The sequence below is a fragment of the Lontra canadensis genome, unplaced genomic scaffold (assembly GCF_010015895.1).
Source record: "Lontra canadensis isolate GAN:19392208 unplaced genomic scaffold, GSC_riverotter_1.0 scaffold60, whole genome shotgun sequence".
In the NCBI taxonomy this organism is placed as follows: Eukaryota; Metazoa; Chordata; class Mammalia; order Carnivora; family Mustelidae; genus Lontra; species Lontra canadensis.
In genome coordinates this window covers 8,995,451-9,019,071 of record NW_022631054.1, presented here as the reverse complement: position 1 = coordinate 9,019,071, position 23,621 = coordinate 8,995,451, and the positions used below count along the sequence as shown (strand labels likewise).

At 38.0% G+C, this 23,621-nt stretch overlaps 1 protein-coding gene across 2 annotated transcripts in view; it reads right to left on the bottom strand.

Annotated features, from left to right (window-relative positions):
• The window catches only part of CCDC30 (coiled-coil domain containing 30), a 114,357-nt gene that overhangs the window by 50,369 nt on the left and 40,367 nt on the right, over positions 1-23,621 (bottom strand). Inside the window, exon 12 of one of the 2 annotated variants that reach the window (XM_032877473.1) lies at positions 5,474-5,643. The exons of the other annotated variant lie outside the window; for it this stretch is intronic. Coding sequence (XP_032733364.1) covers positions 5,474-5,643 — 170 coding nt within the window. The remainder of the gene's footprint in view (positions 1-5,473; positions 5,644-23,621) is intronic. 2 annotated transcript variants of the gene reach the window in all.

The following is a 23,621-nucleotide window of genomic DNA, read 5'->3' as shown; positions in this document are numbered from 1 at the left end:
CCTTACAGGTCATGGTAAAGTGTTTAGATTTTATTTTGAGTGCAATGGGAAAACACTGAGAGGTTTGTGAGAGAGAAGTAATCTCATTCAACTTGCATTGTTCAAAGACGACTTTGGCTGTTCTATGGAGAATGAACTGGTAATGAGGTATGGAAGCAGGTAGGTCAGTTAAAAAGATATTGTGATAGTCCAAGTGAGTGATACCAGTGTCATGGAGTAGAGTAGTAGCAGTGGCTATAGTAGAAATAAACAGATTAAATATTCTTTATTTTCATGGTGGAACTGACAGGATTTGTGACAGTTTAGTTGTGGGGAGGAATCAACAGTGACTCCTGAGGTTTTGGTCTGATCAGCTGTGTGAATGGAGGGGGCTCTTCACTGAATGGATTGGACTGGAGAAGAAATAGCTTAGAGGAAGAGGAAAAATGTATCAGTAGTCTCTGAAATGGATATAAATTCACTGTCAAGTTGAACTGGAAATATAAATAAACTTGAACATTTATCAAATACTTCTTGATAAAGGTAGTAAGAATGCAAGGACATAGTAAATGAGAGTGTGCTAGAAAAATATATAGCTCATTAAGGCACTAAGGTCCAGAGAAGCTACCAGCTCCTCTGGCCCACACTTCCTAACAAAGCAAACCCAGGCTGAGATCAGCTGAGCAATTTTTAATACCATTAAGCTCACTTTCATAGCAACTACCTAGAACCCAAGTGTCCCAGCACCTTCTTGCCCTTGAGATATTTGTGACTATGTCCTCTCCAGAGTAGATTTACTGCTAACCTCTGACTCAGAGTTAGGAGACTTGGGACCTCCCGTAGTCTTGATGATAACTTGCTCAGTATGAGACTGTGACCAAAATAGTCACTTCAGTTCTCTTGGTCTCAGAGACCTCTGCTGTGAAAGGAAAAGACCAGCTAAATAGCAGTTGCTTTCAAACATTTTAGCTGTGGCCCCTTTCTTGAAGTAGAATCTTATACAGATTTCCACATATGAAACAGATAAAGTAGGTCTTCTCTGGCTGATATGTGATAGAGGGCTCCCAGTCCCACTCATCAGTCTTTCCTCATCTCCAAAGGCAGTTTCTGAGCCCCGCAGAGAGCTCCTAGAGTTTTGGAAGGCTGAAGTGTGAACCACTAGAAGAAGATCTGCAGGTCCCTCCTGTTCTAAGATTCATTACTCTATAAGTAAAGCAACATACACAACAGAAAAACAAGACATAATCCATTACTTTAAAGGAGCTAAAATCTAGCGGAAGAGATGTACTACGAGAATCAATCACCTTGGTTTATGGAGCAGCTTCTATGTGTGCATGGGACCATGCTAGGTGAGCTGTAACACTTTCTGCTTTTTTTTAGTGGAAGATTTTGGCTCATGGCTTTCTGGTATCTTCTTCACCCCAAATCCTACCATCATCCCGGAAGATTCCAAGGACCATACAGATCACCCACCGATGCCTTGGCTTCTCACTTCCTCAGTCTCCTTATCTCCTATTCTCTCCTCATCTCTCCCTCTTGGCCAACTACTTGAACAACCACACTATAGGGTATATTAGCAGCAAACACTTCACTTCTGAAATAACTAAAATCAGATATCCAGATTCCAGCTTTTCCTTTTAACATAATTTTTACCTAAATACCTTCAATTCCTTGTCTCTTTTTATATCAGCTCCCATTACTTGCTTCTTTATCCAATGTAGAGCCCAGTGTTTATCATCATCATCATCATCATCGTTGTTGTTGTTATTTAAGTAGGCTCCATGCCCTGCATGGAGCCCAGTGCAGGGGCTTAAACTCAGGACACAGAGCAAGACCTGAGTTGAGCCACCCAGACACCCCAAGTCTAGTGTTCATTATTTTAATCATTGTCTAAATAAAATGTTCAACTTTCTTCCCCCATTGTTCTTCCACTTCACTCATGTGGCAAAACCTTAGCCCTGGACAAATCCAACTGTTTTTGCATGCCTATACCAAATGTTGTCCCACATATGTTCCCTTACATATTCTCAAAGACAAATGCCATATAAAGTCACAGTCTCTAGCCTCAAGTGGGCCCGCAAGATTACCTGCCCTCCCTAGTAAGCTTTCCTTTCCAATTGCCACAGTTATTATTTCAAACTTTTTTCACTCTGGTATTTCTATTACTCTCTTTCAGCACATGACTTTCTTTCCTACTTCACGGAGGACACAAACTACCAAATAAGTACTTTGATTCCCTCTCAAGTTAAAAACTCACTTGGATTTCTGCCCATCCTCCCTTTCTTCGTCCTGTTACAATGGACCAGCTGGCCCATCTCCTAAGGCTAGTCCCCCTCTGGTATTTGGAATCCTAAACCTGCCATCTGGGGACTCTTTCTCAGAATTTAAACATAACACATTTCCTCTTGCCTCAGCTCCATATTCCCTTCTCTCCTTCACAACCTAATTTTTTGGAAGGCATCCACACCCACTATTTTTACTTCCTCAAATTTCACTCACTCCTCAGTTCACTCCCATTTACCATCCCATGAGATGTGATCTAGGAAGCCATTTGTTTTTTGCCCTTCATTGGAACAACTCTTACTAAAGTCTTCAACCACATTCTTAAACCTGAATTCAATAGTCACCTTTTGTTCTTTATTTTCTTGGCAATACATGACACTATTTACTATTTCTTCTTGAAACACTCTTCAATCTGGCTTCTGTAGCACACACTCTCTTGACTTTTCTTCTACTTCTCTGGCTGTTTTGTCTAAGTTACCTTTGGGATAATTATTTTTGTCTCTTATAGAGAGGCTTCCCTTACATTTCTACCTTTGGGTACTTTCATCAAGCAACTTAACAGGACCATCTCATCCATCACAGGACTTCTGCTAAGGTCTACTTATTGATGATTTTCAAATTGACCTCCAGCCCAAGCTTCACTCTTAGCATGGCTGTTCTAAAGACACTTCAAAGTCAACATATCAAAAGCTGTACTCCTTTCACTCCTCCCTCGAAACTATGTTTCCTAACTCAATGGATGACACCTTCAAAACAGAAACTTGAAAGTCTTCCTTGATCTCTGCTGACACCCAAGTCCCTACCTACCATCCCTTCTTCCTCACTTCCTTTACTCATTAGTTCCTAAGTCTGGTTGATCTACTTCCATCCACTTTTCTCTAACCTCACCAACACTATCCTCGCTCACCCAGATTATAGCAGCAGCTTCCAAACTAGTCTCACTACCTTCAATACTATTTCCCACACAGCAGGCCAAGTGAACAGGCAAATCTGTTTTGGTCTCTTCCATGTTACTAAACACTGAGGGAGTTTCCTATTGTCCAAACTTCCCCATGTGGGTACTCATGTTCCCTCGTGACAGGGTCCCTGCCTACTTCCTCACTCTCATTGTCTCCTTCCCCATTTCTTCTCTTCACACTCTGTGCTGTAGCAGCACCGAGGTCACTGAGTTCCTCAAACAAATCATGCCTTCTCTTGCACATGTCATATCCACCCTGAAAATTACTCCCTCACTTTTTGCTTGGCCCTGGGTTATCTATACTTCAGGACTCAGTCTGTTACTTCCTTTAAGAATATTTTCTGGTTTCTTAGCCTGGCCAGGGCACCTCCTTTGTGCTCCCAAAGTATACAATACTGCTTTGTTTAATTGTCTATCTTCCCCCTGCAGGCTATATGGACCATGAAGGTAAGAGCTATGTCTTATTTTGTATTCTCAGTATCTCCCTACAGTACCTGGCACATGGTAGATATGCAATTTTACTGTCAAATGTGATTATGTAATGGATCTGAGAGAAATGGAGCCTGGGAAGTAGGGCACAGGAGATAAGTAAGCAAGGAAACATTCCAAGAAGAGGAGAGAGGGAAGCATAGGGCAGATACACAGACTTCTCACAGTCCCAGTGATGGGAAGTAATTTGGACCAAGTAAAGGAAACAGGTGGCAACAAGGAGCTCTTTAGAGAGAAGTCTAGTATCTTTATAATGGCAAGGTTCCCCACCACCAACTGAGTTAAGGCCACAGCCTTCCTCCCTGTGGCAAATATCCCTACCAATAATCCTATGTCAGCTGGGTGGATTTTTGTCAGCTTTGATAATTAATGTCAACATCTCCTCTGAAGATTGGCCACTTCAACTCCATTGCCACCTACTCAATCTAGGTCACTATCTCTTCACCTGTGGCTCATATCTGGCTTAATTGGTCTGTTTTTCTTCTTCAGTTTATCTCTTCTAGAGAACTAGAACAATCTCCCTTAAAACCTGATAATACACTGTTCTAGTGCTCAAGAACAAGACTTCCACTTTCCCCTATAGCAAACCTAAATGCTGTGACCAAGCTTCTTGGCTCTTCACTCTTGTGACCACTATCATGCTTGTTCCCCACCATGTCTCCAACATGCTTTTCCCACTTCTGCAACTAGGTTTCATGATTGTGAATCTTGGACTCAGAGCACATTCTAAAGTTAAAAGCAACTTTTGGGAAGGCATAAAATTCATCAGTCCAAAACTAGCAAATGAACAAAAAACCCTCCTTCTACATTAAAACGTTTACAAAGATAGAGCTTAGGCTGCACCTAGACCATATTTTCCTAATTCACTGATGATGTGTCCTTCAGTATATGGTATATAAGTCAAAATTGCCATCTATTGTTCCTTCTGATATCTAGTTCTAGGCTTTGGCCCAGACAAAATTTGATTGCATCTATTCGTTTTTGTGGCAGAGTAATGCATTAGCCCCAAATCTCCAAAGTTTCTGTGAAAGACACTTCTGGTGAAAAAGCAGAAATACAAGAGTTTGAGGGCAAGATCAATAAAAGAAGAGGGAAGGAAGGAAGGAAGGGAGGAAGGGAGGGAGGAAGGAAGGGAGGGAAGTTTATAAAAAACGAACCATAAGAGACTATGGACTTGAGAGACTACTTGAGAGAATACGGACTCTGGGAAACAAACTGAGGGTTTTAGAAGGGAAGGGGGTGGGGGAATGAGTGAGCCTGGTGATGGGTATTAAGGAGGGCACGGGTTGCATGGAGCACTGGGTGTTATATGCAAACAATGAATCATGGAACAGTACATCAAAAATTAGTGATGAACTGTAGGATGACTAACATAATAAAAAAGAGAGAAGGTTATCAAAATGATTATCAGATATGATGTTAAATAAAAACAGCAAAAAAAATCTCTTGGCAGAGTATAGTTAAATTAGGACATTAACAGATTTCCTTAGTGAAACTAAGGGTTATTATCATTCCTTTTATTTTTCCATGCTTTCCAAATTTTCCTCAAAATGCATAAATTTATTTTAAAAAGCAAGATTAAATTTAAAAATGTAGGAACATATCAAAAGACAAACTCCTTGGGGGAAATGCTTGCTTATAATTAATTTTTCCACTCACACCATTTAGAAATGAATGTCAAATTCTTACAACGATCAAGCCAAATCAAGTAAGTGTATCTTTCCCCCCAGATAATTAGTGTGATATGAGACTTTCTCAATTTACCAGAGTTCCTCTTTCTCTTCCTTTGGGCTTTGAATCTCTACTTCCAAAACTGTTAGTTTAGACATAAGATCTTTATAGATATTTTCACTTGCAATTAAATTAGCAGGTGCAGTATTTCTCCCTACAGTAAAATTATTTAATTGTTCAAATTCTTGTGAAAGCTTCAAGACCTGTAAAGTGAGAAGACAAATATTCTATTTTGTATATTCTAATATATAATTATGAGAAAATACATTGAGTCTATTAAATGTTTAAATAATTATTGACAAATAATATAAATTGACATCCTATTTGAAGTCATCTTCTAATTTAACTTAACACTTTGCTGTCATTATGTAATCTAATCCATTTTTACCATAGGCATAAGGATGCATAAATCCGTGGTTTTAAAGAAGGGTATCTTTGGAGAAGGGAAGATAGAGAGAGAATGATAAAGCAAATGCGGTACACCATGCTAATACTGGAGGAGTGAAGGTGCTTGGGAATTCTTTGTACGATTTTTAAAACTTTTCTGTAAGCCTGAAATTATTTCAAAATAAAAAGCTTTTTAAAAGAGCGAGCAAGGGAGAGCCAGATTACCAGGATAGTGATCTGAATCTCTTGTTTTTATATTCTATTCCTGTTGCCACGGTTCATCTTCTGTGTTGCACTGTCCAGTGATATTTCATAAGACAAGATCCTTTAATTGTACAGTGTGATGACAACCTACTTTGCTGACAAGGTCCTCCAACAAAGCTTAGTTTAGGCTGTGCCCCATGTATCCACCTTTCCAGGTAGCAAACCCCGTGTTCTGGACCTTTCCATTACTAGGTCATATACTGTTTGATCCATGTCCCAATCCCTCAGCAGCTTGCACCCTGCTTTCAGGATAACAACTTCACAGAGGATAAATGAGGCCTGGGCTTAGTCCTTCATTTCACATGTGCTATGAAAACATAACCCAATATATTTTAGTTGTGTGTTCAAGCCTTCACTCCTCCCTACCTTTTTAATCAAGACCAAAGGAGTAACCAAGGAAGAGAATTTTCAGCCAGGAGTAGTTAATAAGCGGGACTCCAGGAATCACCCTGCAGGCAACCTCTCCATCTAACTGTGGTCTGGCAGCCATTTTTATACTTGGGGAACATATTGGGGGCAGGACATTTAAACATTCCTAATTCTAATTATGAACCTGATCTTCAGTATAACTGAAAAAAAAAATGCTTTGATTTGAAGGTTTAAGGTTGAAGACACTTAAGTAAACTTTTGTTTGTTTTGTATTTCGGGGGGGGGTGGTAGTAAAGTACACATAATATAAAATTTACCATCTTAACCTTACACACTGAAGTGTGCCTTCAGTGGTATTAAATACATTCACAGGGTTGTGTGACCATCACCATCAACCATCCCCAAAACTCTTCATCTTATAAACTCTATACCTATTAAACAATAACTCGCTCTCACCCCTCCCCCAGCTCCTGAAACTACCATTACACTTCTTGTCTTTATGATTTTGACTACTCTAAGTACCTCAAATAATTGGAATCATACAGTGTGTGTGTTTTTGTGATGGGCTTATTTCACTTAGTGTGATGTCCTCAAGATTCGTCCATGTTGTAGCATCCTGCAGGATTTCCCTCCTCTTTTAAGGCTGAATAACTTTCCATTGTGTGTTACATACCACAATTTGCTTTTCTATTCATCCGTCAATAAACACTTGGGTTACTTCCACATTTCAGCTATTGTGAATAATGCTGCTATGAAAATGGGTGTGTAAATTATCTCTTCAAGGCCCTACTTTCAATTCCTTTGGGTATATATCCAGATAGTGGAATTGCTGGATCGTTTGGTAGTTCTATTTTTAAGTAAACCTTTTACATTATAATATGTACTCCAAAAATTAAACTGTTTGGAAACTGATCTAAAGTAAAAAATTAACAGCGTAATCCTAAGAGTGAAGACTAAAGTCTATTCAGAGATGCAGATTGGCTTATAACCTATACAATATGGCAATTTATTCTATAAATTATATAATTTTATATATATGTAATTATATAAGTAAAAGATATGCCAATTTCCAAGTCACCTTTTCCTGAAAATTAATATCCTTTTATCTTATCCTAATAAAAGATAAAGACAAACACTGAACATTTAAAGAATTAATTCAGTCTCACCTTTGTTTCTAATTCAGAATTCTCTCTTTGTAGCTGGTTATATGTTACTAAAAAATAGTCTCCACTTTCTGATGCCCCTGGAATACTTTGAATTTCATTGTAAAGGCATAGAAGTTCTGACTTTGATTTTTGCAATCCCTGATTAAGAAATAAGGATATTTAATAAAATAAAATAAGACTTTCCCATAAAAGGTATAATACTTCTAAATAGGAATCTTAGAATTTCTTTTGTTGTTTTAAATATTCCAACTTATTCTTCTGGCAGAACTACTTTGTTAATAATTAAAGTTTACTTAAATCAATTAATTAAACTGAGCATTCCTAGTTTCTATCATTCACAGGTTGAAGGACGGGGTTTCTAGAGCCATTCCTACTTTCAGCAAGGCTTCTAGAGAGGTAAATTCTTCAGCAACTCCTGCATTAGTTATATTACCTGTTTTAAAATATATCTTTTTTTTAAAGTTACCTTTTACAGAACAACCACGCCTTTAATTTTGTGACAACCCCATGCAGTCCGGTTACTGATAAAGGTTCAGAGAGTGTAAGTGGCCTGCCTAAGTTCACATAGCTAGGAAGTGGTAAAGCTAAGATTCACCTGTCTGACCAACTTTAAATTCTGTGTTCTTAACTACAAAGTATGCTGCCTTACTTAATAATGTATATTCAGTGACTTAATCAACTGATTTTTTTCTATATCTGTGAGAGAAAACACTTCACTTATATGTAGATTCTTATCAAATTTCTACACTGATGATACAGAATATACATTTTGGTTGGTGGATGACTGGGACCTGAGAATCTGTGGTACCCTATGAAGGGAACAGGTGATATGAAATTTACTTTAGGAGAGGAGTTACTTGGTATTTTCCCAAAGCCTTGAGATCAGAAAGGGAAGACAGTGTTGATGAGGAAGGTGTGGGGCAAAAGGGAGAGAAAATGGAGAGTGGCCACCCAAAACCACAGGAAGAGGGCAAGTGGCATCAGTTTCCTGCCTCATTGCATTGAAAATTCCTGTAGGTCATCAGGATGGGATTTGGGGCATTGCACTGGCTGTCACCCACCCTGCAAACTGATTAAGTGTCACCAGCCTCTAAATTGGTGATCTAGACTTCCATGGACTCACATCTAGGTCTCTCTTCCAAATATAGGCTGGTTGTCTCCTGATAGACCTTTCCAAGATGGTAGGAAAAGCACATAAAAGGAGAGACAAGTCCATGACTCTATGACCACCATAATAATCAAACACCTGGTACTTAAGGCCCCTCTTTGGCTGGTGCTGGAACTCAGGTTGGAAAGGACACTCACCCCATTATTACTAACAGAAACACATATTCTATAGCCACGATTTAGTTGAAAACCAAAATAAATGGTAACATGAAATCCCTAAAGTAGGAATGCAAAAAGAGGGAAATAACATCCTGAGTGGCAAAATACCTCACTTTTAACTTTCAAAGCCTTCTGTATAGTAGTAAAATCAGATGCCAATTGCTTTCTCCTTTCTTCTGACAACTCACTTTCAAATATTTCAATTTTTTCTTGGCTCATTTTTAAAATCTGCAAAAAGCATTTTATATAATTAATTCTATATATAATAATCATGTTTAAATTAAATCATGTATAGATTCTGATAATAGTAATTTCCTGCCTAACTCAATTATAAAGTCATCTAGGGGAGATATGAAGCTGGGAAAAGTAATTCATGGTACCATAGCTCATAAGAGACATTTTTCTCTCTAAGCCTCTTTCTCAATTGTAAAATGGAGCTGACACTGTTCTGTTATATACATTATAACCATCAGAGTAGGAATGAAGTGAGATTTTGAAAGTATTTTGTTAAGCAGCTATCAGATATAAAGTCTTGTTAAAATCTTTCCAGATTAATTGATAATAATAATTGCAATAATAATGAAAGTAATTACTAGTTAGTGCTTGCCATGTGTCAGACATCATGATACATGCTTTACTTGCATTATCTCATTTTGTTTTCCAGGACCCCTATGAATTTGGAATATACATATATGTGTGTATATATATATATATATATATATATATAATATATATATATGATTAAGTTATAGACTATATAATATATTATATATTTATATAAAGTCATATAATATATAAATACAATTAAGTTATATGATATATTTATATAAATATAAGGTTATATAATTATAAACATAATTAAGTTATATTCTATATATAATATAGAATTATATATATTATATATATATATATATATTTTTTTTTTAACAGAGAACAGAGGTGAGGCTCAGCTATATTAGATATTTTTCCCAAGATCAGCACTGGGATTCAAACCAAATTTAACTTATAAGCCCTTACTTTTAATATCTACTCTATTTGAACTTACCAAAGCATATTTTCTCTTGTTACAAAAACCTAGTAGGAAATTAAATTGAGGCCAAAATGCAATTTGGTGGCTATGGACTGAGACCTGAGCCAATTCTCATAATACTGCCATCAAGCTGTGGACCCTTCTTGTTGGTCAGAGCACGCCTGTCAGGTGAGCTAACTACTCCTTTGTACCACCCCACTAGGGAGCAGCATGAAATTGATAGGTCTCTACTCTCCAACTTGGGAAACCAAGAATGATTTGTGGGAAAAAAGTCTTACTGGTCTTGTTCTTTACCAACAGCGGAAAACTGAGTCTGCTACTTAACTTAGACTCAGTTTTGTCATCAGAAAAATGAGGACAATGATCCGTACGCACGTGTGGGCACCTCACTTACAGCAGTGCTCTGTAAATGGTGGTTTGTGTTATTGGGTTCTGAATTTTCACGTTTACTCAGTTGCAAGGCAGTACCTTTAAACACCCTTCCGATTTCAACACATTAGTTTATCCAAAATATATTTTACCGGGCTCCTTCCTAACCAACCTGTAACCACTGATTACAATCACAAGATGTAGGTTCACCATTCCTGCAGGTGTATTTTCTCCCTTTGCCTATATCCAGCTATTCTTAAGCATCCTTATGGAGTGTGCCGCAACTGAATTAGCAGCTGTCACTGGAAATGACCTTTTTATGTCTTACCTCATTTAAATCTTGCACTTGCACTGTCTCTTGACTTTTCATACGGGGTTCTCTGCTGTTTTCCTATATTACTGATAACTCAGGCTCTAAGAGGGAAGTCTTAATCCAAATAAATCATCAGTTAAAATACATACACACATATGTTATTCTAAAAAAAAATACTGAAAAAATAAGCTATAGGTTTTAAGCATCCTTCCCTGAAGCTACAACTTGAAAACTTTCTGTACCAACAAGTTTCACCTCCTGTTTGGTCTTGGATCCTTTGGAGAGTGGCTTTATGAAGTGTTCGAGCCCTCACTGCTGTTTGGCAGCTGAACCAAAGGAACCAAGTGTTAGAAAAATATACTACAGGATCTTCATTGTCCTAATGTAAGTTGCTAATGTGCCCTTTTTTTTTTTCCACGTTTGAAAAGTAACATTTCATTGTAGATTTGGCCCACTAACAAAACTATAGGCAAAGGAAGCTTCTGAGTATTTAGATGTAATTTAGAAATAGAAGACACCAACACTGAGACTACTTTTTCTCAGAATTCGGTTTCAACAGAATCTTCAATTAAGTTTTTAGTTTAATTCAGAGACAAAAACACTCATTTACTTAAGCTGAAGAGGAAAGCATTGATCCACCAGAGTTCTACCCTAATTAAATTTTGGAGAAAAGTATTCTGGGGCTTTGCTGGTCCTTCTGGATTCATATTTACTGCCAGATATGTATTAAATTAACCAACAGGTTTTTCAAAAATTAATTTATTAGTTTATTATTAATAAACTGATATTTATTAATATTAATAAACACTATTTATTATTATTGCTTATCAGTAATTTACCTTTCTCGTGTTTAATAGGAAGCGATGGGTTAGAAAGAATGGGACAGGCAACAGTAAAAATGGATGCTGAAACCCCAGTGTAACTTTTACAACTCCTCCTGTCTGGGGGTATAGAAAAAAGACCTGGGTAAGAATTAGGTTGACTTCCTAGCAGGACTGGGCAAGGACATAGGAGAGGGTAAAGTTTTCCCTCAGGACAGCTTCTCCCCTTCACCAGCCCCCCTTTGTCCTGATGGACATTTCTGCAGGTCCACAGATGAATGCTGATGCATTCAGCACCCAAAGAAAGGATCTCCTTGGCTCCACCCTATATCACCTGAGAAGCTTCAGTGCCAAGTGCGAGAACCATTTCAACCCTTAAAAATGAAAACTCCCATCATTTCCTTCGTGTTTTCCTTTGTGTAATTCAGTATAAGAACATCATGTATTTTAATACTATAATTTTTAAAAGGTATCTTTTCAAAAGAACATATATATGAAATTTAACATAATTTGTGGCATATAATGATAGTTATGCATTTAGGCAATGTGTGTCCTTTGTATACTGCATGGTGACCAAAGTCTAAAGCAGAAAAACTCAGCAGAGGGGCAGCAAATACTGTAAGAAATGAGCAGTGGGAGAAAGAGAGCTCTGGGTAGCTGATGGGCGCCTACCTCACCTGTCAGGCAGCAGTAAGCAAAGGGAAGCTACCAGCCTTGCTAGGGAATTGCCCCATTAGCATGGGGTAGTCACCAACGACTCTGGAGAAAGGTGTAACAGCTCAGAATTTTCCACTTTCAGTGTTCTACTGTCCCAAAGGTGGGGATCATCTAATGCTCTGAAGCAAACTGTGCCTCCCAGGTGCAGTGTGACAAGTGCTACTACCACCTCCACTACGTGTCTGCACTCTGCCCACGCCCTCTAGCAGGCACAGTCCGTGGGGTAGCAGGTGCAGGCAGTGGGCAGGATGGAACATGTGCAGTCACTACCTCCAGGTGGACATGATTTATGTGCTCAGTGTGGAGCATGTTGTAACCTCCAGGAGGTATAATTAATCCCCTATATAAACCCTCCATAAATCCTCATTAGAGTTGACATGATGTGTTGTGATGAGCCCTGGGTGTTATATGCAACTAATGAATCATTGAATAGTACATCAAAAACTAATGATGTACTATATGTTAGCTAATTGAACATAAAAAAAAGAAGAGTTGATCTGATGTACATAATCAGCTCTAAGTCCAGACAAACCCAGAACAACTCCTAGCTCTGCCTCTTACTTTGTTCAAGTCCCTTTAAGTTCTCTCAACCATGAAATGGGAATAGCCCTACTTACCTTGGGGAGGGCTGTTACATGGATTATTGGGATTATGTAAACATGTCATGGCATATGAGAGATGCTCAATATATTGTGGCTATTATAATTCCTTTTAAATTTTAATTTAACTTATTTATCTGACAGAGAAAGAGCACAAGCAGGGGGAGTGGTAGGCAGAGGGAGTTGAGCAGGGAGCCCTACGTGGGACTCCATCCCAGGTCTCTGGGATCATGACCAGAGCCGAAGGCAGATGCTGAACCGACCGTGCCACCCAGGCACTCCAGCTATTATCATTCTTATCAGATACCTAGATTTTCTTCTTTTCAAGCATTTTCTCTGAGAATATGCATGTTAGCAGCATTAAGATGGTCTAATTAGTGGTAAATCTGTCTACATATAGAAATGGGTAAGGAATACAGGTCGTTGTCTTGAGGAGCCTGCACAATTTAAGGGATTGGTTTTCTTAATTATTTGTCTTTTTAAAGTCATTCCCTCCCATTTATTTTCAAAAGAATTCTTATGGGGAAACTGTCTACAGGGAGCCCAGAAATGGAGGCTTCTCAGGTTGATGTGGAGGCAGAAGACCTAGAAATCTGCATCTGTGGAACATCAAGGATCCTTGAAACACAGTTTGAAAATCAGAGTGGCAAAAACATGGGTTTTGTAGTCAGTTGAAATTTGAAATCTTCAGGGCACCTGGGTGGCTCAGCTAGTTAAGCATATGCCTTTGGCTCAGGTTTTATCCCAGTGTCCTGGGATCAAGCCCCACATAGCGTTCTCTGCTCAGCAGGGAGCCTGGGTCTCTCTCTCCCTCTGCCTGCTGCTCCCCCTGCTTGTGCCCTCAATATCTCTCTCTGTATAAAAGAAAGGAAGAGGGGCGCCTGGGTAGCTCAGTGGGTTAAATCCTCTGCCTTTGGCTCAGGTCATGATCTCAGGGTCCTGGGATCGAGCTCCACATCGGGCTCTCTGCTTGGCAGGGAGCCTGCTTCCTCCTCTCTCTCTCTCTGCCTGCCTCTCTGACTACTTGTGATCTGTCTGTCAAATAAATAAAAATCTTTAAAAAAAAAAAAAGGAAGAAAGAAAGAAAGAAATTTGAAATCTTTACATTTATGAATTTGTGATCTTTGTTTCCTCACCTATGCAAGGAGGTGAATGATACCTACCTCCCAGAATTTTCTGTTAACATTAAATGAATTATATCAAACCCACAGCAGAGTCATTACAACATTGTGTAGGCACTGAAATCTTAGTTTCCATCCTCTAACTTCCTTTTTGTAGGGAACAGAAAGTAAAGTAGTAAGAGACCAGGAATGATGGCATGAGGCACCCACACACTCACTAAAAAGCTGAAGATCCATGCTGAGGGGAGCATGGCCTTGCATCAAGATCTCAAACTCCTAACCCACTGATTACAGCACTCAGTTCACTCAATTCCATAGCTGAGAATGAGCTGTTAGTGTTATCTTAGTGATATCTCCATTGCCTGGCGCTAAACTTGGTCGAGAAAGCTTGAGTCTTTTTCTTCATGGAAGATCAAGAGAGAACTTTGATCATAAAAATCTATTCAGTATTATTTTAGAAATCACATATTTTAAGTCTTGATGACAAAGCAAAGAAAGCAGCCTAGAGGACTGAGATTACACAAAGAAAAAACTCTGGTACTTAAAATTAAACATGAGAGGGATATGTATGATCTTCTTTTCTAAACATGTTTTAAAATATGACATATACTCATTTATTCAGAATGTCATAGATGACATCTATCATAGAGGGAGATGGATTAACCAGTCACTCTCCAAGGATCTTTTCTACCATCAAGAATTCTGTGACACAGAGAGTCACATGGCAGTGTACCACTGGTAGGTATTTCTCCCTTCAGGAAAGAACTTGGCACACTCTTCCCAGGTAGCCTCCAATGAATGACTAAGCATGGTAGGGATAGTAAGACCTGCCCATTTCTGGTTATTGTGGAATTCCTTCACAGGTTATCACTGTGCCAAAGCCCTATTGGTCTGAATGAGACTTCTCAGAGTTACACCACAGTCTGAGGCTCTTCCTATCCAATCTTCCTTCCTTCTCCCTTTTTAATGGGTATCAGACCTGCATCATGAGCTTAAAGGCTTTGCTAGCCCGCAGCTGCCATTCCCTTGATCCTTCTCAGGTAGCACCCCCAATAACTCTCTTGTAATTGTAGGTTAGTTTTGGTCCTGGTTCCCAGATCAGCCTCCTCCCAGTGGATATATGGGTAACTGAAAAAGGAATGGGTCACAGACATGGTCACCATCAAAGACAAAAGAAAATGATAGCTTAGTTGAAGACATGAATATAAACATCCAAGAAGTGCACTGAACTGCAAGAAGAATTAAATCAAAGAGACCCACACTGAGATCTATTATAAATTGGCCACTGAAAGCCAAAGATAAAGAGATAATCTTGAATGCAGCAAGAGAGAAGTGACTTGTCATTTATAGGAGAGCCTCAGTAACATTACCAGCAGATTTCTCATCTGAAACTTTGGAGGCCAGAAGGCAGTGGGCTGATATATTCAAAATGCTAAAAAACAAAACAAAACAAAACAAAAACCTGTCGGCCTAGAATTCTATAACCAGCAAAACTGTCCTTTCAAGAGTGAGAATGAAAGTTAAGACATTCATAGATAAACAAGAGCTGAGGGAGTTTGTCACTGCTAGACCCACCCTGTGAGAAATCCTAAAAGGAGTTCTGTAGGTTGAAATAAAAAGATACCAGACAGTAACTCAAAGCCATATGAAGAGAAACATCTCAGTAAAAGTAAATATATGGACAATGATAAAAGCTAGTGTTATAGTAACAGTGGTTTAAAACTCCAATTTTGTTCTCTACATGACTTAAGAGATTGGTATATTGCTTTAAAAATTATTATTACCCTAAAACCTAATATTATTGGAATTTTCACTCTAATTCTATAATTCAGCTTCTATGTAATTTAAGACACTAAAACATTTAAAAAAGCAATTATTAATTCATGCTTTTGGATACACAATATATAAAGATGTAATTTTGTGGGGCACCTGGGTGGCTCAGTCGTTAAGCCTCTGCCTTCAGCTCAGGTCATGATCCCAGAATTCTGGGATCAAGCTCTGCGTTGGGCTTCCTGCTCAGTGGGAAGCCTCCTTCTCCCTCTCTCACTCCCCTTGCTTGTGTTCCCTCTCTCACTGTCTCTCTCTCTGTCAAATAATTTTTTTTTAATCTTTCAAAAATTCTCAAAAAAAAGATGTAATTTCGTGATGTCAATTACTGAGAACAAAGCTGTAAATGAGCAAAGTTTTTGCATATTATTAAAGTTGAACTGACATAAACTTAAAGTATTATAACTTTAGCATGTTAAATGCAATCCCTATGGTAACTGCAAAGAAAATAGTTACAGAATATACTCAAAAGGGAATGAAAAGGAATTAAAACGTTTTATTACCAAAAAAAAAAAAAATCAACTACATACAAGAGAGACAGTTAAGCAGGAAATGAAGAAAACAAAAAGCTATATGGTACATAGAAACAAATGATGAAATGACAGAAATCCTACTTTAATAATTACTTTAAATGTAATGTAATCTCTCGATAAAAACACAACATGGTCCAACCATATACTGTCCACAGAAGATTCACTTCAGATCCAAAGATGCAAAGAAGGGGCAAGCAAAAGTATGCAAATAGTAGCCAAAAGAGGGCAAATCTAGTAAAACTAATATCAGACAAAATAGATTTTTTTAAAAATATTTTATTTATTTATTTATTTGTCAGAGAGAGAGAGAAACAGTGCACAAGCAGGCAGAGAGAGAAGCAGGCCCCCACTGGGGAGCCCGATGTGGGACTCAATCCCAGGACCCCGGGATCATGACCTGAGCCGAAGGCAGCGGCTCAACCAACTGAGCCACCCAGGCGTCCCCAGACAACATAGATTTTAAATAAAAAAAGATTACAAGAGACAAAGAAGGGCATTATATATTAATAAAAGTTTCAATACAGCAATAAGATATAACAGTACCTAATCACCAACCAAAATATATAAGGCAAAATTGGCCAAATTAAAAGAAGACGTAGACATTTCTACAATGAGTTGGAAACTTCAATACCCCATTTTCAATAATGGATGGAACAGATATAAGAGAAGTAAGGAAATAGAGGACTTGAACAACACAATAAAGCAACAATACCTAACAGACATATATAGGACACTCTACTCAATGACAGCAAAATACTCTTCCCACGTACACACAGGACATTCTCCAGGATAGACCATATTTTAGGCAATAGACCAAGGCTTAATAGATACAAAATGTCTTCTCCAACTACAGTAGGATGGAGACAGATTTAATAACAGAAGGAAAACTGGAAATTTCATATATATACATATATATATGTATACATATATATATATGGAAATTAAACAACTATTCTTTTTTTTTTTAAGATTTTATTTATTTATTTGACAGAGATCACAAGTAGGCAGAGAGGCAGGCAGAGACAGAGAGAGGGGGAAGCAGGCCCTCCGCTGAGCAGAGAGCCTGATGCAGGGCTCAATCCCAGGACCCCAGGGCCACAACCAGAGCTGAAGGCAGAGGCCCTAAACCATTGAGGTGCCCAGGCACCCCTAAACAAGTACTCTTAAACAACCAATGGATAAAGAAGAAATCACAAGAGAGACCAGGGAATATCCAGAGATGAATGAAAATAAAACATGAAACTACAACATTCAAAACTTAGGGGATGTAATGAAAGATGTGCTAAGGGGGAAATTTATAGCTATAAATGCTTCTATTAAAGAATGAGAAAGAACTGAAATCAACAACCTAACTTTATGATTTAAAGAAGTATAAAAAGAACAACAAACTAAGTCCAAACACAGCAAAAAGAAATAATAAGAGTCAGAGCACAGATAAAATATAGAAAAACAAAGACAAACAAAAAAAATAGAAAAACAATACAGAAAATCAGTGAAACCAGAAGTTAGTTCTTTGAAAAGATCAAAATTGACAAACCTTTAGCTAGAATGACTAAGGAAAAAAGAGAAGACTCAAAACACTAACATAAAAGTTAAAATGCCTTCTTACGAGTTTTACAGATAAAAAAGCATAGAAGAAAGTACGTTGAACAATTGTACACCAATAAACTGGATAACCTACATGAAATGGACGAATTCCTAGAAACACAAAACCAACAAAGACCAGGGATACAGGGGCATCTGGGTGGCTCAGTGGGTTAAGCCTCTGCCTTCCGCTCAGGTCATGATCTCGGGGTCCTGGGATCGAGGCTCGCATTGGGCTCTCTGCTTGGTGGGGAGCCTGCTTCCCCCACTCTCTCTGATTGTCTCTCTGCCTGCTTGTTATCTCTCTGTCAAATAAATAAATAAAATCTTAAAAAAAAAAAAAAAGACCACGGATACATATGTGATTCAATCAGTTAGTTGTCTGCCTTCAGCTCAGGTCATGATCCCAGGGTCCTGGAATCAAGTCCCACATCAGACTCCTTGCTCAGTGGGAAGCCTGTTTCTCCCTCTGCCTGCTGCTCCCCCTGCTTGTGCTCTTTCTCTCTAGCAAATAAATAAGTAAAATCTTAAAAAAAAAAAAAAAGAATCATGCTGTAACTAGTAGGATACTGACTCAGTAATCAAAAAGCTCAGGTACAAAGAAAAGCCCAGGCCTGATGGCCTCAGTGGTAAATTCTACCAAACATTCAAAACAGAATGAACACCAATCCTTCTCAAACTTTTCCCAAAACTTGAGAGGGAAGTAACACTTTATAACTCATCCTGTGAGGCCAGCTTACCCTGACATGAAAGTCAGACAAAGATACAAAATGGAAAAAAAACCCCACAGACTAGTATCCTTTATGAGCATTGAAGCAAAAATTCTCAACAAAATATTATCAAATTTAACACCATATTAGAAGGGTTATACACCATGACCAAGTGAAATCTAGTCCTGAAATTTAAGTATGGTTCAACATACAGAAGTCAAGCAATGTAATATACCACATTAAAAGTATGAGGGAACATTGACCTGATCATCGCAATTGATGCAGAAAATGCATTTGACAGAATCCAACACCCTTTCATGATTAAAAAAAAACATGAAATAAACTAGGAATAGAAGAAAACTATCTCAACATAATAAGAAATTTTTAAGAAACTTACAGGGAACATCATATTCAATGGTCAAGGATTAAATGCTTTTCCTATAAGATCAGGAACAAATCTTTCACCACTTCTATTCAATGTAGTATTGGAAATTCTAGTCAGGGCAATTAAGCAAGGAAAAGAAAGACATCCAAATTAGAAAGGAAGAAGTAAAATTATCTCTATTTGCAGATGATATTATCTTATGTAGAAAACCTTAAAGATTCTACAAACAGTTAGACATAACAAATGAATTTACCAAGTAACAAGATACAAAATCAACACACTTCTACACACTAACAACAAGGCAATCTGAAAAGGAAATTGCAAAAACACTTCCATTTATAGTAGCATCAAAAAAACTTAACCAAGGAGATGAAAGACTCGTACAATGAAAACTACAAGACATTGCTGAAAAAAATTAAAGAAATCAAACAGAAACATATTCCATGTTCATGAATCAAAAGACTTAACATTGTTAAGATGTCAATACTACCCAAAAGATCTACAGAGTCAATGAAATTCCTATCAAAATCCCAATATCATTTTTGCAGAAATAGAAAAATCCATCCTAAAACTCATATGGAATCTCAACGTATGCTGAAATCATCTTGGAAAAGGACAAAGCTTCAGAACTCATACTTCCAGATTTTAAAATTTACTACAAAGCCAGAGTAGTCAAAATAGTGTGGTATAGGCAGAAACACAGACATATAGAACAATGGAATAGAATACTGAGACCAAAAATTAACCTTCATGTATATGGTCAAAAGATTTCTGACAAGTGTGCCAAGACCATTCAATGGGAAAAGGCCAGGCTTTTCAACAAATGAGACTGGAATAACTGAATATCCATATGTAAAAGAAGGAAGTTGTACCTTAACAGCAAATATAAAGATTAACTCAAAATGGATCAAAGATTTAAGTGTAAGACTTAAAACTGTAAAACTCATAGAAGAAAAAATGGGAAAAGCTTTACAACATTGAATTTGGCAATGATTTCTTGGATATGATACCAAAAGCACAGACAATAAAACAAGAAATAGACAAACTGGACTTCATGAAATCTAGAATTCTTTGTGCATCAATACAGTGAAAAGGAAACCTATGGAATGGAAAAAGATTTTCAAGTTATATATTGATAAGGGATTCATATAATCAAAATATGTAAAGAGCTCCTAAAACTCAACAATATAAAAACAACATGAGTTAAAAATAGGCAAAGGAGGGGAACGCCTCGGTGGCTCAGTCGGTTAAGCATCTCCCTTCTGCTCAGGTTGTGATCCCAGGGTCCTGGGACTGAGTCCCACACTGGGCTCTTTGCTCAGCAGGGAGCCTGCTTCTCCCTCTGCCTGTGGCTCCACCTGCTTGTGCCTGCTGTCTCTCTCTCTCTCTCTCTCTGAGAAACAAATAAAAAATTCTTTAAAAAAAAATAGTCAAAGGACTTGAATAGGTATTTATTTCTCCAGTGACGACATATGAAAAGTCAATGAGCACATGAAAAGATGCTTAACATCATTAATTATTATGTAAATGCAACTCAGACCACAATGAGAAACCACCCTGCATCCATTAGGATAGCTTGCACCAAAAAGATAGAAAATAACAAGTGTTGATGGTGATATGGAGAAACTGGAACCCTTGTGTACTGTCAATGAGAATGTAAAATGGTGCAGTCATTATGCAAAATGGTAAGGTGGTTCTTCAATAAAATGAAAGAGAATTACCATATGATCCAGCAGTTCTACATCTGGGTATATACCCAAAAGAATTGAAAGCAGGGACTTGAACAAATATTTGCATGCTCATGTTCATGGCAGTGAACACACAGCCAAAAGGCTGAAGCAAGTCAAGTATCCCTTGAGGGATGAATAGATACACAGAATGTGGACTGTACAATGGAATAGTATTCAGCCTTAGATTGGAAGGAAATTCTGACATATGCTGCAATGTGGATGAAACTTGAAGACATTAGCTGATTGAAATGTGAATCAGAAAAGGACAAATAGTATATGATTCCCCTTTTATGAGGTACTTGGAGTAGTCAAAATCATAGAGATAGAAAGTAGAATGGTGGTTGCCAGTGCCTGGGAGAAAAGCAGAAGGGGAGTTACTGCTTAATGAATACACAGTTTTAGTTTTACAAGATGAAGGGAGTTCTGGAGGTGGATATCAGTAATGACTACACAACAACGTGAACGTGCTACTATCACTGAACTGTACACTTAAAAGTAGTTAACATGACGGGCACCTGGGTGGCTCAGTGGATCGAGTCTCTGACTCAATTTCAGCTCAAGTCATGATCTCTGGGTTGTGAGACTGAGCTTCATCTTGGGCTCTGCACTCAGTGCAGAGTCTGCTTCTCTTCCTCTCCCTATGCCCCTCCCCCTGCTTGCATTCTCTCTCTCTAAAATATATAAATAAGTCTTAAAAAGAAATAGTTAACATGATAAATTTTCTGCTATGTGCATTTTACCATGGTAAAAGGCTTTTTGGGGGGAAAAAAAAAAGGCAAAACAAAGACTTTTGCAGACAAACAAAACCAGAAAGTTTATCACTAGTAGATCTATACTAGAAGATATGTTGACTCGTGTTCTTTAGGCTAAAGAAGTATGGTGCCAGATAGAAACTTGGGTCTATGCAAAGTAATGATGAGCTCTAGAAACGGTCAATATGTGCTTAAATGTGAAAGACTTGTTTTCCCTTTAAAAGGTTAAATAGGCTGGGGTGTCTGAGTGGCTCAGTCAGTTAAGCGTCTGCCTTTGGCTCAGGTCATGATCCCAGGGTCCTGTGATAGAGCCCCTCATCGGGGGTGGGGGTGTCCCTGCTCAGCAGGAGGCCTGCTTCTCCCTTTCCCACTCCCCCTGCTTGTGTTCCTTCTCTCGCTGTATCTCTGTCAAATAAATAAATAAAATCTTAAAAAAAAAATAAAAGGTAATAGGCTAAGGAAAAATAATAACAATGTATTATAGGGTTTAGAACAACAAATGCTGTTCCTTTTTATTAACCATTAATTCAACTTACCTCTTTCCTCTCGCATTTTACCATAAGCATCAAGGCTAAACCATACCTTACACATTTTGTTTGGAAATCCCCACAGTTAAACATCCAAGTTCATCACTTAAAGGTTCTACTTTCCACCCAATGGTAAAACATAACTCAACCACATTCTCTGCTACTTTATAACAAGGATCATCTCTTTTCCAGAGTCAAACAGTATGTTGCTCATTTCTCTGAGGCCTCACCAGAAACACCTTTGACATTCATATTTCTAGCAAGATACTGGCAATATATGTGTTCTCTGAGATGACAGTTCTCTTAGCTCTCACTTCTTTCTGAGCTCCCACCAGAACCACCTTTAAGTTCATATTTATACCAACAGTTCCTTCAAGGCAATTTAGGCTTTTTCTGTCTAGCACCTCAAAATTATTCCAGCCTCTACATATAATACAATTACAAAGCCACTTCTCCAGTTTTAGGTATTTGTTATAGAAGTACCTCACTTTCTGGTACCAAAATGTCAACGAGTTTCCTAGGGTTGCCATAACAAAGTACCACAAATTAGGAGGCTTAAAAAAATAAAAATATATTCCTCATAGCTCTGGAGTCAGAATTCTGAAATCAAGCTGTCAGCAGAGTCAAGTTTCCTTTGAGACACTGGGTAAAATCTTTCCTTGCCTCTTTTAGGTTCTGGTGGTGGCTATCGATCCTTGGCATTTCTTGGCTTGCAGGCCATCACTCCAACCTCTGCCTCTGTCAGCACATGGCACTCCCTGTGCATTTCTGTCTTCACACAGCATTTCCTCTTCTTATAGGTACACCAGTCATATTGGGGTAGGGCCCATCCTAATGCCCTCATCCTAACTTGGCTACATCTGCAAAGACCCTGTTTCTAGATGTGGTTGTATTCACAGGTACCAGGGGTTAGGATTTCAACACATTTCAGAGGAGGCACAGTCAGTCTATGACAGAGACTAATAAATAGACTATATAAAGAGCCCTTGCAATAAAAAGACAATGCCATTAAAAATTGGCAAAGGATAAAAAAAGACATTTTCTAAAGAAGATATACAAATGGCCAGTAAGTATAAGAAAAGATGCTTGATATCACTCGGGAAATGCAAGTCAAAATTACATTAAGATACTACTCCACACCCACTAGGATGGCTATAATAAGAAAGACAGAATATAACAAATATTGATGAAGGTGTGGGGAAATTGGAATTCTCATAGAGTGCTGATAGGAATGTTATATGGGGCAGCTGCTTTGGAAAACAGCCTGGAATTTTCAAAAGGTTAAACATAAAATTAACATATGACTTACCAATTCCACTCCTACATACATACCCAAGAGAAATGCAAATATGTCCACACAAAAAAATTGTACATGTATGTACATAGCAACATTATTCATAATAGCCATGAGGTGGAAACTACCAAATGTCCATCAACTGGTGAATGGATAAACAAAATGTGTTGTAACCCATGCAATGAAGTATTATTTAGCCATGAAAAGAGATAAAGTACTGATTCATGCTACAATATGCTTCAGGCTTGAAAAGATTATGCCAAGTGAAAGAAGACAGATGTGGAAGACCACATACTGTATTATTCCATGTGTATGAAATGTACCAGATAGGCAAATTGTTAGAGACAAAAAGCAAAT